Below are 15,000 nucleotides of genomic sequence, written 5' to 3' on the forward strand. Positions count from 1 at the left end.
AACTTCTCCTGATCACCAGACGTTGAAGAGAGCACTCAAGCAGTCTTCTTTTGTTTAGCACTTTTTTATTTGATTCATATCGTTGAGCTGCCGGTAGGGCCTCATCCAAGGTATTGGGCCCCCAATCCAACACCATCTTGTGCAATATGATAGAACTCAAAGCACCCAAAACAAATCTCTGGCAGTGCCATTTGGATAGGCCAGCTCCACAAGACAAGAAATGTTACACCTCAGTTGATGTAGATCTTCGTCAGTACGTCTTAATTTGGCTTGTAGAGTGGAAATGTGTACTTGATAAGATTCCCTTAGGATGAAATCGATCTGTTGGAATGTGTTCAATGGTCGTCCAGGTGGCTGTTTGTTCGGCGAGGGGTTTCAGGTAGGTGGGCAATATTTGAGCTTGAAGCTCAGGACTCAACTTGTTAAGGGCTGCAATACTTTTGAATTTCCGTATCCAAACCACCCAACTTTCACCGGACGTCGCGGAGTAGCTCTCTGGTTTGATGCGAAGTGATTGATAAACTGCCGCTTGCACCAGCTGTACTTTTACTTTTCTTTCCAAATTTCACTTGGAGCTTCACCACTTTCCCTTCCAAAGCTTTCACAGTATCTTCCATGGCAAAAAAAAAAAATCCACACCACTGTCACCAAATGTAACACAAACGGGACAGGCCATGACACTGCCAACGTTTGATTCGCTTTTCAAAACTAACACAAGTAACATGAGTCGTAAGTCTACTAAAAGTGTGCATGCCCGACCCCAATCAGGCTCAGGCCCCATGCTACACAATAAGGTGTACACATCTTCAGCTCTTAATTTAGGGTGCAGGGATGGCGCGGTGGTGAGAGCACTCGCCTCCCACCAATGTGGCCCGGGTTCGATTTCCAGACTCGGCGTCATATGTGGGTTGAGTTTGTTGATTCTCTACTCTGCACTGAGAGGTTTTCTCCGGGTACTCTGGTTTCCCCTCTCCTCAAAAGCGAAAATTTGCCTTGATTTGTGTTAATTGTTAATTTCAATTTACAGTGTCCCCTATTAGTGCTTCAGCGCTAGAACGACTAGACACTTAAATAAAGTTCCTTTCTTTTCCTTTCTTAATCATGCATCACACATAAATTTAATTTTCTTTGAGTTTGGTGGACTTACAAGTACAGCACAATTTTAGACTTGGTTGCCACTAGCAACATAGTATAATAGTAATCATAAGATTGTCATGATCTTGTGGGAACACATTTGAGACTTGCTAAAGCTACGTGAATGGTATGGAGACCATCCTACAGAATGTCACAAAATGCAAATTACTGGAAATAAGACTGCATTGGCCAGAATGCAATGAATAAAGTATGTTTTGATTTTGTCTTAAGAATGTATGATTTTGTGTTTACACTACATCAGAAGCATATAATCGTAATTAACAAATAAAGAAGCCTTGACTGTGCTCTGTTCTGTTGTAAAGCACGCAGGAAGCAGCTAGAGCACGAAAGAAGTGTAGGCGGAAACAGTGCTCTAGCCGCTTCCTAAGTGGTTTACAACAGAACAGAGCACAGTCAAGGCTTCTTTATTTGTTTTATGATAAAGAACAAGTGATTTTCTTCAAAAATTCTACTTTATATTCAAAGCGAGCGATGCTTGTGGCGAACTGAGAACACTAATTTGGACCAATTAGAGAGCTTGTAAGAATGTTTAAAATTATTTGATTGATTAATGAAACAAAGGCTTGTCAAAACATCAATCAACTGGAAAGTGGCTTAACAGAAATCATACAAAATTCGAATTTATGGAAAAACAAGTGCCTGTATGTTCGGTTTCAGTCCGTAAGAAACAGCAAAAAAGAGGATCTACATGTAAATAATTAAGTTAAGTGAAAACCGGCCGAATTGTTGCCCATGAAAACCTGCACGTTTCCGACATGACAATTGGAAAACAAACTGTTCATTGCTTGCAGCTGGAATCTGAAAACTTCTTGGGAATTTTGTAAATGAAGAACTCCAGTGTGAGGACTTTCTGAGCTTGAAAGAACTGCTGAACCAGGCGACGGCTGAGGTCTTCCATCCAAAGCACTTGACAGAATATCTGAGCAAGCCTTTGACTGACAGTTTCAATAATACCCAAGGAAAAATTCGGAAATTCATCTGCCATTTCTGCGGATGATGGCGTGAGCTTTCGTTTGTTCCGTGCTTTGTACTCTGACTCATAAAGCACGCTGTTTAAACCAATGAGAGCGTGCGTTATATAGAAACTTTATTATAAAATCTGATACATAATGAAAAGAAAAATATTAGTGATCAGTCATTTTAAACTCAGTCATTAGGCATGCACATGAATAAGTGTAACTCGGAGACATGATTTTGAGTAGAAATTTATCTTGCATGAACACATGAAACCTCAATATTTACTTATTCAATTTAATCCACTGCTTGCAGTCAACCCATGTTGGACCTGAGATAGAAGCTGCTAAATTCAGGCCCCATGAATAAGACCTCCAAAACGATGACCCTAGAATGCTAAAAGTATTCTCTAATTTCCTCTGTAGAGTAAACTCGACCACATGTAATATATTGACTCAAAGCCAGTAAATTCTGCCAGATGGATGAAATGTTTTTCCACGAGCATATTAAGGCAATGTCAATCCCTTCTGAACTCTTGGAAGAATGTACTTTTGACTAATCAGTTTCTTTGACAGGTCATAGGGCATGCGAAACTTCACCGTGCACTCTACATAATAGGGAACTTAAGCAACGGCGACGGCGACGTCACCGAGAACGTCATTTCAAAATATAAATTCGCGTTCTGGTAATCACATTGTAAAAATGTCAAGTCTTCTTATTTGACAAGGGTTGGGTAGTCCGTCAAAAATGACATTGGTCGGAAAGGCGCTTAATTTAGGGGAGAAAATGAAACTTTAGCGTCAAGTGCTGACATTCTCCTTAAAACCTAAAATTTGACTATTTCACGTTGTTGTTTTGCTGATGACGGCAAAGAAATGGACAAAAGTGAAAAACACGTGCAGGGCGTGCAAAGCTATTGTTTTTGCCCACTGAATATGCACATTTGTGACGTCTCGTTCCCGTCGCCGTTGTCGTTGCTTAAGTTCCCTAATTACTAGTCAGTGGTACACGCTTCACAGAAAGATGAACTGAAACCTACCATAGCCAGTGAAAGTTATTAGACCTGATAAGTTCTGAACATTATAGCATCATTAAAGTTCTGATTAATGTAGCATCATTAAATCTGCTATCAAACTTGAAAGTTTACCACAAGGGTACTGGTCTTTATTGTATTGATAATATTAATAATGTTCATGTCAAGGGATTTCGTCTTTTGCTTTTGATAATTAGATTTGGTTGTTTAACAAAGCAATCCAAAGTGGCAAGTATTGTAAATCTCTGAAGGACACAACAGACAAATTCCACTAGTTGTGTTCATTTTAGTCAGGAAGAAAGTGAACCCTAGGTCTGAACAGCATTGCTTAATAAATTCCACTGGTTATTTTTATAGTGAGAAGGTTAGGCTCATAATACTAATTGTTGATTACTTGATAATTAATCATGATTCTGAGACGACAAGAATTGAGGTGATTGTATTTAATCCTTGTGTTGCTAGTGGGAACCAAACCTTTGTGAAACCTTTGGTTACTTTTTAATATTATGTTTAGATAAAAATTTAATAACTTAATTTTTTCAAACATACAGTATCTTTTATTAAAACCAAATTGAAGAGTTAATTTAATGTGCTTTTTGGTTACTGTTCCTAGGCCTGACACTGATGGCAGTCTTGCTGAAGACATTCTTTACCAGACAATTACAATTGGAGGCAGTGGTATCCGTGATGTTCTTCCAGCGATTTGTGCACTTCTCAATTCTGGTGGTGGAATTCTGCACATGAAAATTGCTAACTTTAAGGAGTTGAAATCTCCACAGAAACAGTTGGACACATTTTGGCAGGGTTTTGAGAGCAAACTGGATGCCATGATAAACCCATCGGATTATGCTGCGGTGTTTGATCGTGTCGTGGAGGAGGATTTAATCCGTTTGTTCGTTAGGGCACTAGGTCATTTATGTACTGTGGATTGTAACTTGTTTTTGGCCAGTGATTCCAAAAAGACTGAAGCTTCATTTAAAGAATCTGTTAGGTTGTTGCAGGAGAGACCATTGGGAAAGAGAAAGGATTTTTGTAGAATTCCTATACAAGAACTTCCTTCATTACCAGAAAGTTTTTCTTACGAGAAGAAATTGGACTTCCATGAGTCAAAACAAATACAGTTCAAATGCTTCTCCTCAGAAAATCCATTGTTACACGGCACAACTCAGCGTAAAAAAATTGTCGATCAAATTTCAGCATTTGGCAATTGCAGTGGTGGAATCATTTTGGTTGGAGTAAGAGATGATGGCACCGTTCTTGGACAGGACATGAGCTCTCAAAAAAACAGTAAAGAAGACATAGAAAGTCGTGTCAAGTCCATTATTAAAGAAATGAAATGGCCTTGCATTTGTGAGAAAGATTTCTGGGATATAAAATTCCTTCCAGTCGAAGGCAAGGAGAATTGTTTCGTTATAGCAATCTATGTTGCAGGAATAAAAGGTGGTGTTTTCACAAAGGAACCGAAGTCCTATGAATTGAGACTTGAGGATGATGGAAAACATCAATCAATTTCCCCTTTGAAGTTTATTGAGTGGAAGAAAAGAATGTTATCTGTTACAGATATGCTGCCACATGAAAGAGGTAAAAAAACATAGAGCACACAGAATGACAGAGGCAAATGAGATTTCTGAAAACCCTTGATATATCTAAGTTCTAGAAGGAAATTTTTGAAAATCCAAGTTTTGCAGAGTAAGCTGTAAATAGAAAAGTGGTTATACGTCAAGGCCCGTTTACACAAGCGCGATTTTAGTGTTTAGTGCAATTTATCGCTGCTGTTTGAGATGCAATCACGAAACACGGTGAACTTAAGTGGCATTTTAACTTTTGAGCAAGGTACAACTTTGCCAAAAAGACGCTTTAACGTTTTGAACGGACAAAGTTGACACTAAAATCGCGATAAAATCCCAGCAACTTCGTTACAACATCAGCGCGACAAAAATGGAATTGAGTTGCGCAACAAAAATCGCCCGTTCAAACAGTCCTTTACAATATATGGTCACCATATTTACTTTTATCCTAATTAGAATATTTTGTAATTCACCCTGAAAGTGTTTGTTTTTCTTTTAACAGATGTACAAGAATTGTGTAACAGGATGGCCTCTGTTTCGCTTTCCGCCAAAGGACTTCTCTTGACTGTTGAAGGTTCTGCTAAGGAGATTAGAAAAGAATTCCTTAAAGGTAACTTTAGTAGACACAAATGCCCTTTTAAAAGGTCGGTGCTTGTACAGAGGCTCAAAGAGTTGTGCAGAATACATCATGCAGACGATCAGTTGACAGACAAAAACTTAAATAGTCATCATTGTAGAAGAAAGTCGTCGGTTTTGAGAACTGCGAGTAATATGTTTTTGCTGTATTTTATTCCTAGCTTGGAGTTGAAACAAGAATTTAGGATTGTAAACATTCCCTAACTTTTTGTTTTGTTTTCTTTTTTGCGCTATTCTTGTTTCGTCGTCACGTTCGATCACCAAGCCACCAACAGGAATAGGCTGGTCTTGGCGATCGAATGTTATGACCCAACGATTTTAGGGTAAAAAAAAAAAGGAATAAATAAAAAAACTAGAGGGACTGTTAATAAACAGACCCAAAAAAGTATGATACATTGCAGCCTTTGTGGTGCGTACTTCATGATGTCCAGTTTAAACTACCGTAGATCGAGTTGCATTATTTTGAAAAGGGAATAACAAGAGCTACTGCTACCATGCTTACGCTTATTTCAAAATGGCCGCCATTTTAGTATTCTTTTGTTTCCATGCAAATTGGCCCTTATGGCCTCGGTTTCAAACGTAAAATTCAAAAGAATATTTAACCTTGAACGAGGCCATAAGGGCCAATTTGCATGGAAACAAAAGTATACTAAAATGGCGGCCATTTTGGAATAAGGTGTATGCCCCTTGGCTTGTCATTAAGCCACACAAAATACTATTATCCATGCTAACAAGCTTCTTTCCTTTTATTTCTCTCAATGTGTACCAACTTGAAGCGGGATGCCTAGTCTCGCCCAAAGATTTTGTACAAAATCTTCCAAAGGCAGCACAGGAAGTCGTAAAGCAGATTCAAGAAATGTTTTCAACCGGTCGCAGCCGTGCACTTCTTGTGGGGTCCCTTCCATGGCGTGCCTGTGTGAGCAACAAAAATGACGTTCAAGGGGAAAGCCTTCCAGTGGATGATGTTATCTGTAACCTACTTCTTTTCAACAGTGAGCTGGGAGGACTGCATCTTTTTACCCTTTGCGACAATGACAGAGTAGACAAGGGGCTTCTTTCTTACAGCCTCACTACCGCCAAGGCTTTAAAGAAAATTCTTGTAATACAGGGAGGCTGTAATGAGAAGTTTTATGTCACGCCTCACGTTGTCCCTTGCCAAGCAACAGAAAGACAGATCCGTCAGATTTGTCCGGACAGCCGATACCCGGTGGATTTCAAGCTTCACCGTGTAAAGATCAAAAAAATTCTTGAATCGTTGGTTTTTGTGCTAGCAGAAGTACCCTCTGCCCTTTCCAGCGCACAAGGAGTCAGCTTTTTCAATCTTCTGACCAAGGAACAGTTCCAACTGTTATATAAAAAAAGCGACCTGTTTAAAGAATTGTGGATAAAGGGTCCCGCTGGATCTGGAAAGACAGTTGTAGCCGTCGAATTAATTAGGGAACTTCGTCGCCGTGATCCAGACCTGAAACAGGACGCGATTCTCTTTGTCTGTGAGAACATTGGACTCAGAGAACAAATAAGGTAATTCAAGAAAGTAAAGCCGCTTACATAGTTTACGACAAAAATTCAAATAGATTTCATTTGACTGAAGTTTGGATTTTATGTCAGTAATTGCTAGACTGAATAAGACGCTGAATGTTCGGTAAACCTTTTTTTAATGAAAACAAGATCCAAATATTTTCATTAAAAGTCACGACCCTTCAGGGTTTGCCCTTCACCACTTAGTGAATGAAATCATGTCAAATGCGTCATCCACTGACAAGGGCTAGGCCCGAAACGTCAGAGTTTTTTTTGACAAAAATGTTTGGCATTTTTGTTTTTTATAAACAGGTTTTACTTTAGCTATAAGTTATTAGTGACACGCAGCAGAACAACTTTTGAATACTTTATGTAAATTATTCTTTACTTAAATGTTGGTTACTTTGCCATCAACTTTGATTCACATGTCCCCCTTCCCTTCACTTGGAAAGAAAGCATGGTATAGTAATCTACATTGGGTTATACGGCATAACAATTTTAATGTCAAAGTTACAAAATTGTGAACATCTGACATATTTTGGAATGTTCATTGTATTATGACCAATCAGGGGAGATCGGTACAAAGAAGCAAACTACAAAACTACAAATTAATTACTGTTGCTGCTTACAGTTATCTCTCGTCTGAATGACTTTTCCTCTCGGAAAAATAACATTCCATAAATAGTTTTATTACACATAACACGAGAATTTTATTCCATAAGGCTCATTTGTACAAATCTATACGCTTTATTTTCACATGTGGAAAAGGCTTATACAGCCAATCAGAATGGCGTACAGCTATTTCACATGTGGAAGTATAACCAATCAACGATAGCGTAAAGGCGTTTCCATGCCAATCACTCGTGCATCTCGTGCAAATCGTACTTTGTTATTGAACTAAATTAAATTTGCATTTGGTTCTATTGTTAGTGAGTTTTTGCTTTTAATTTTCGTTCGGAAAACTATTTTAATGAAAATTCTCGTCTTATGTGTAATAAGGGAGGGGTGGGAGGCGTGGTGGCCTCATGGTTAGTGCGCTCGACTCCGGATCGAGTGGTCCGGGTTCGGGGCCTGGCAGGGGACATTGTGTTGTGTTCTTGGGCAAGACACTTTACTCTCACGGTGCCTCTCTCCACCCAGGTGTATAAATGGGTACCGGCGTAAAGCTGGGGGTAACCCTGCGATGGACTAGCATCCCATCCAGGGGGGAGTATAAATACTCCTAGTCGCTTCATGCTACAGAAACCGGAGATAAGCGCCGGCCTGATGAGCCTTCTGGCTCGTAAGCGGAGACTTTTTTTTATGTGTAATAAACAGTTCACGACGTAGAATGTGCTTTGTACGGGGTTTTATTCACTCGTTTGTGTCAAAAACCCTCACTCGCTCGTTCGGGTTTTTGACACAAACAATTCGTGAATAAAACCCCGTACGCCGCAGTTTGTATGACGTAAACTATATCACGCGTTACACCGTTTTCCGAGTTCGACAGTAATATTTGACTCTTTTTCTTTTGATTTTCAGGAAGCTTCAAATATGCAAATGTCTGTGTCACAAGAGGTTCATGATGATGGGAGAATACCATCGTCGCAAAGTCAAACATGTTATGATGGATGAGGTTCAAAGTTTTAGAGTTGAAGATCGAAAACCGGGAGAAGAAAATTGGCTACAAAAAGCAAGGAGGCTTGTTCGCCAACAGTCAGATGATGATGATGATCCTGATCCTGGATATCTGTGGCTCTTCATTGACAACAGACAAATTCATCACGGCTTTCCAACAGGTATTCCACCTGAAAAACAGCAAAAGCCATTTTTTCGTCTCAAAAAAGTAATAAGAAATTCTAAAAGAATCTTTCTCTACGCAACTAAAAGGTTTCGCGATAACGCTGTATTTAATGAACTAGAAATGGGGCATGATTTTGAAGGAGAAACAGTTTGGGTAAGTAAATACCAAAAAGGTAATGAGGTGTCTACTTTAAGGGAAGTCATTAAATTCCTCTGCACTGAAGGGTACATTGACGGAGATATCACCATCCTTTACAGTAAACAAGATTCCATACTTGAAGATCTTGAAAGTGAACTTAAAATTAGAAAAGTTGTCGAAGCTGAAGAAAGCGACTCAGAAAATCTTGTAGTAAGCACTTTTCGCATGTACAGCGGGTTAGAAAGACCAGTTGTTGTACTTGTTAACCTATTTAAACAGAACTCGCGGCCTTACGGAAGTTATCAGAAACGGGTTATTTATTGTAGCGCAACTCGCGCAATGGTAAAACTTGTAATTTTGAACGAGTACAACCAACGACGTAGTCAGCCGTCTACAGTCTGATTGCTAAAACTCATGTTCTTTGCCAGAGTCGCCCAGAAGGAGCATAATCTAACCCTTTTTGTTTGTTTGGTTGTTTTTGGATACCACATCGCCAAGGTCATGCACAGTTCTGCTGATGTGGAGAGAAATTCAATAGTCAATTTAGATTTCAAACATTGCCTACAGAACTAAACAACAGACACACGAGTTTAGTATTTGGCTGCATGTAAGTCTTCTTTTGTATTCAAGTAAGGCATGGATCTCAGCCAAGAGTATAGTTGATCTTCTGAATCATAGTTAATAGAGGGGAATGGTTAGGAAGCTCGGCAAACATCAAAGGAGAAAACAGAGATGCCAAGATTTAGGTTGGAAAGTCCACGACCGTGCAAAATCTTTTATTTTGCGCTTATACACTATGCATGAATTACGTAACCAACACGTTTCTATTGGTTAGTTCCTCAGTACGGAGTAAACAACTATTGTGTTTTGGTCACGGTCAAGGCCAAAAGAGAGAACAAAAACCTACAACAAAGAAAGCTGTCGGGTTTCATAACCATTCCCCTCTATTAACTATGTCTGAATATACTTTTGGGTATTTTGTAACGTGTTGGTATTCATTGTATTCCGTAATGCGCTATTATTCACACTGAAGACAACGTTAAGTGCTTCAACCTCAAATTTAGGAAAAAATAATAGGGTGTAAATATTTTGTAGGTGTTTCAGCATTATGGCTGTCTGTAAGAAACGGTAGAAACTAATATTGTAAATAAAGAGTTTGGATTGACTTAAGTATAAATATTTGAAGATGTTTATAATTACATTTAAGCAACTTTTGTTTGTAGTTTCTTGAAAAGAAATATTTGAAAACGTCAGATTTTTATTGTAAATTAGATTTTTTTAAAAATGTCAAATTAGTTTATTAGCTGCTGTTGTATCCTGGCCAATTAATTTTAGGTGTAAATAAGAAAAATAAATGTTGTATATACTACTTGAAACAAGTTTTGTCGCACGTTTCTTTATGAACTTAGATTAACCTATTGACTCCTGGAGTTTTTTAAAAAAAATCACATGTTGTAGACGTTTGTCCCACTCTTGAATTAAATTGTATCCAAATTACCCGAAGTTACACTAGAAACACGAAGCACGCTGTTTCAACTCAAAGAAGGAAGGTTTACACTTGGGCAAGCACAGGCATCAAATTTCCTTTCAATGCAAACTACCCGGCGAAGAAAATGTCAGTGAGATGGGAAACTCTGAACATCAGGTAGCAATAGATAGAAAAGAGAAGTTTTCTGCTGATTTTTCCACTGAATTCTTAGCGTTTTTGAGTTTATCTCAAGTCCAATTGACGCGATTAGTCTGGTTTTGGAATCACTTGGAATAGTCTTCCCTTGTATGAGTATGACTCTAGCTCATGCCTTTTCAGCAAAAATTGAGGATGATGCTAGTAAAACAAAAGACTAGTGCTCCTTAGGGCCAGTTTGGATCAGTTCACGAGTGAAGAAGAGGTTGACGTATATTAAAAGAAGCGGACTTGGAATACGCCACCATTCATGACGTTTGGAGACTAGCCTGATGGGCGTACGGGTATCCTCGATTTGAGGGGCGGAAACCTTACTGCCCAAGAAAGAAAAGGGTTTCCTTGCTTGGGAACAAAGTAGGTACGGTATTTTCGGGGTCCGGGATTTTACCAAGATATGGTGCGGGATTCGGGATTTCACTGCTTCTCGCGACTCGCCAAATTTTGGATACGGGATGCAGGATTTTTTTACCCGTCTGACGGGAGATCGTGAAATTGTCATGACCTGAATCAACGTTCTAGCGGCGAAAGCGATTCAACTAGTCGCCCGCTAAGTGGTGTCTCCTTTCAAATCAAACTATATAGTGTGCCTGGCTAATAGTTGTCTAATTGAAACTGTCAAGTAAAAAATCAACAGACGAGCACACAGCAGAGTTAAGTTTGTTTTAGTCGGATGCAAGCAAAGTGCGGGATTCGCGTAAAAAAAGGAGCGGGAAAGCGGGATCAGGACCCCCCATCTAGACCCTGAAAGGTGGGTAAAGACGCACACGAAATGGAGAACAAAACGTGCCCTGAAATAGTTGTGAAGAAGGCAGCTATCCTTTTTCTTTCAAAACATTTTATTCAACTGACCATTTTAGTTTACCAAAAACTTATTTATTGAGCCAATTGACATTGTTTACCACCGGTTCAAACTTTTGATATCACATAAGTATTTGAACTAGTTCCGAATTAGCACTCAGAACTGAAAATTTAACTCGAAAAAAGAAAAATTTGGTTGATCGCATATGTAGAAGGGATGTTTAATTTGAAAGACCGGCACTGCATGGATCCATTTTGGGCATACAATTGAGCTTTGTCTGCAAAAGCCTAATGATTTTGGGATCGCGAGCCAATTCATGCCCACTTCAAAACAAAAGATTGCTACAGAATTAAACTGAGGTCACACGCAGGAATTGAGAGATAAATAGTACACTAAGAAAGAAAACGAAGCAGGAAAAAGGAGAAGTTTCGACTTAGAATTCTATCACCAAGTTCGGTTATTTCCAGTATTCGGTTGCTGTGCCTCGTTTTGGATATGTTTTACCGCGCACCGGTGGCTCAGTTGGTTGAGCACCGGGCTGTCACGCGGGAGGTCGTGAGTTCAACTCCGGCCAGGCAACACTCAGGGTCTTTAAATAACTGAGGAGAAAGTGCTGCCTTTGTAATTACATATGCAAATGGTTAGACTCTCTGGTCTTCTCGGATAAGGACGATAAACGGTAGGCCCCGTATCATAACCCTTCAATGTTCATAATCCTGTGGGACGTAAAAGAACCCACACACTTGTCACTAAGAGTAGGGCTCGTAGTTCCCGGTGTTGTGGTCTGCCTTCTGTTGTGTATCATGGTTGGGAGGGTAAAAAAGGGGCCACAGTAATTGGCGCAAGCTGTTGTGGCGCTCTGTCAGCTTTAGGGGCAAAGTTAAATAAATAAAAAAGCTCTTTTATGCCATAGGCATGCCACGTCATAAAACCAGTCGAGGTCCGTTTTATGTTGTTTTTCTTCTTCGTAGCCACAAATGTGCATACCCCAGGGATAGCAGAAAAAGCACTTGATAAGAACCCCGCATGATACAACCGGAGCCATCGCTCCCCGAACTCGCGCCATTGCGCCCCGGGCGGTAAATTTCATCGTTTCCCAAACACTATAGCAACGCAAAAACCTTTCGAGCCTCCTTAAGCTTACCTGAAATCTAACCAATGATGAAATGGTATATGAAATGAATCATATGAACTGCGGATATGAAATCAAGTGAAGCTATGATCTTCGCAGTTATGAACGCAATTTCTACAATTGCGTAGAGAAGCCTGAAGAGTTCAGGACTTCAACGGGGTTTGAACTCGTGACCTCGCGATTCCGGTGCGACGCTCATTTCATATACCATTTCATCTACCATCAAATGACCAGCTGCCAACGTCAGTGGCTTCATATCTCAGTTGGTTAAAGCGTCGCACCGGAATCGCGAGGTCACGGGTTCAAACCCCGTTGAAGTCCTGAATTTTTCAGGCTTCTCTACGCAATTGTAAAAATTGCGTTCATAACTGCAAAGGTCATAGCTTCACGTGAAATCTAACCGTTGTAAATAAGTGTTTTGTCTCTCGCTCTATTTTTCTCTGGAAATTTCTCTTCTTCTCCTTCCTCGACTTTCTCAAATTTCGTCACCTCTTCTCTCGTGCTTTTTTCTGCTCTTAATCGACTCTTTATCCCGTTGCTCGTCGCTAATATGATTTCCCGCCAGAAAAACGCGGGTTGCCAAAGGCAACGCTGCCACGCAATTTCCTGCCAAGGAAATTTGCCGTAACACTCCCGTCCCCAGAGGCTGTCCTGCCTCCCCACCTCCACCCCGACAGTCTGTACGGGCGGACAGACCGACGTACGTGACTTCATAACCAAAATTCCTCGCATGGCTAGATGTTTCAAAAAAATCGTACCCATGGTGCTCCGCTGGCGCGCTTCGCGCACAGTAGTACTGTAAATACGATTCGTATAAGAACCTATTTAGCCAAACTTGGAAAAATCTAGGTTCTTTTATGCGGGTGTTTACTGTATTCTGGTTGACTAATCCTAAATATATATATATTTTACTTCTTATTGAATCGTGAAATTTATATCAATTTTGCACAGGACGAGAATGGGTATCAAAGTCACGGACTGGAAGTGAAGTGTTAAACAGTTTTTGAATCACACGCCGGCTCCTGCAAACTAACTTTGCTGAGCACTGCGAATTTATTTGCGCTACACAGATGTACAAAGACAACGCCCTTTTTTCAAATTTTCTCCAAAAAATACCTTTCCAAAAAGCTATCCTTAAATAATAAATACTTTTGCCGTTAAAAATAAAAAACAATCTAACCAACAATCTGCCGACACATAAACTAAATTCCGTGAAGTAACTTAAATATTTGTTGGCACCAAAGCCTCTACAACCGTTTCTTTACGTGTCTCGTTTTTCAACCCCTTCATTCAACAATTCCGTGATACCCTCTATATCCTCACTTCCAGCCGAACACAATTTCTCTGTTAACTGTGTGGGATTTGTAGCTCGAGCAGAAGCTTTCAGTTTTTTGGAAACAGGTTTTCTTGACGGCGTATTTACGGGAGTGACGAGGTCCTCAGTTGATTACCAGCTGTTCTGTCAAAAAAGCTGTCCATTTCTTTCAGTGGCATGGAATTGTGTAGCGTACGAAGTGGGTTTATGGATTCAACCTTGGTAATTTCTTCATAAAAATCTGCAACTTGACGTTAAAAAAGAATTTATATCAATTTTTTTAAATCTTGAGTATAGTCTATCCTTACGGTAGAGTGCTCGATGCGTTTCGCAGAGCGTAGTATACGTATATCTGAGGATTGAACTAATCAATAAGACATAAATTCTTCTGTGACTCTGAGTTTCACGCTTACGCGATCATCAGACAGACTGATCATCTGTCTGATGATTGCGTAAGCGTGAAACTCAGAGTTAAAGAAGAAGTGATGTCTTATTGATTAGTTCAATCCTCAGATATACGTATCAATTTTTTTATTCAGGTGGCGTGCAATATGAGCTTTATAAGCTTTAGATTTGTTTCCAGAGAGGTGGGAACAGAGATTCAAACGCAGGTGTTAGTTTTCAAAGCGATGTTATTGGTGCAGAGCAAACAAGCTCTGACATCGCGCGCGAAGGGGTTAGAAACGTCTTAAGATGAGCAAATTCATTTTTAAGTACACAGGCACGCAGACAAATCAACTACCAAAACGCTAGACTTTTTTTGCGACATTGAAGCTATATTTCATCAATCACAAGAAAGAATAATGACCGTTCGAACAGAAAGGGACCTGAAAAAGCCCAAATCGTGGGTGGGAGTGGCTCATCATCATCATCACCACAATCGGTCGGCCGAATAAGACTCCCCTAACTTGCTCGGTTTCGTGCTGTCTATTTATTCCTGACCTTGGCGAGAGAAGAACATCCGCGGTCTCATAAAGGGTCTTCTCATACGACGGGTAGGTGTTGTCGGGTACGTCCTTCTACTTGGACAACAGAGGAAAGGCTACTGACTTCCAATAGACCTAATCGGCTAACTCAATGTTGTACCCAATTCAAATCTCCCGAGATTAAGATTCTTTGTGTATTGTATTTGCATGATAATGTAGCATTCATATTTAAATGATATGGAAATACCTGAAACTAAACGTTTTATTCCCAAAGGGTTTGAATTGGGTACAACATTGAGTTAGCCGATTAGGTCTATTGGACACAAAAAGGCCGGATTTCACAACGGATTGCGTCAATT

The 15,000-nt window shown here is 39.8% G+C and overlaps 2 protein-coding genes and 1 long non-coding RNA gene across 3 annotated transcripts in view; 2 read left to right on the top strand and 1 right to left on the bottom strand.

Annotated features, from left to right (window-relative positions):
- The window catches only part of LOC138041719 (schlafen family member 9-like), a 14,404-nt gene extending 8,854 nt beyond the window's left edge, over nt 1-5,550 (top strand). The window contains exons 3-4 of the mRNA XM_068887451.1: nt 3,756-4,723; nt 5,213-5,550. Of these exons, the coding sequence (XP_068743552.1) occupies nt 3,756-4,723; nt 5,213-5,550 (1,306 nt within the window). The remainder of the gene's footprint in view (nt 1-3,755; nt 4,724-5,212) is intronic.
- LOC138042379 (schlafen family member 13-like) overlaps nt 1-15,000 on the top strand; it is an 87,782-nt gene that overhangs the window by 21,001 nt on the left and 51,781 nt on the right. The window lies entirely within an intron of this gene.
- LOC138042380 (uncharacterized) overlaps nt 13,310-15,000 on the bottom strand; it is a 34,149-nt gene continuing 32,458 nt past the window's right edge. The window contains exon 4 of the long non-coding RNA XR_011130988.1: nt 13,310-13,962. This is a non-coding gene — a long non-coding RNA (uncharacterized lncRNA). The remainder of the gene's footprint in view (nt 13,963-15,000) is intronic.

Source organism: Montipora capricornis, chromosome 3 (genome assembly GCF_036669925.1).
Source record: "Montipora capricornis isolate CH-2021 chromosome 3, ASM3666992v2, whole genome shotgun sequence".
In the NCBI taxonomy this organism is placed as follows: Eukaryota; Metazoa; Cnidaria; class Anthozoa; order Scleractinia; family Acroporidae; genus Montipora; species Montipora capricornis.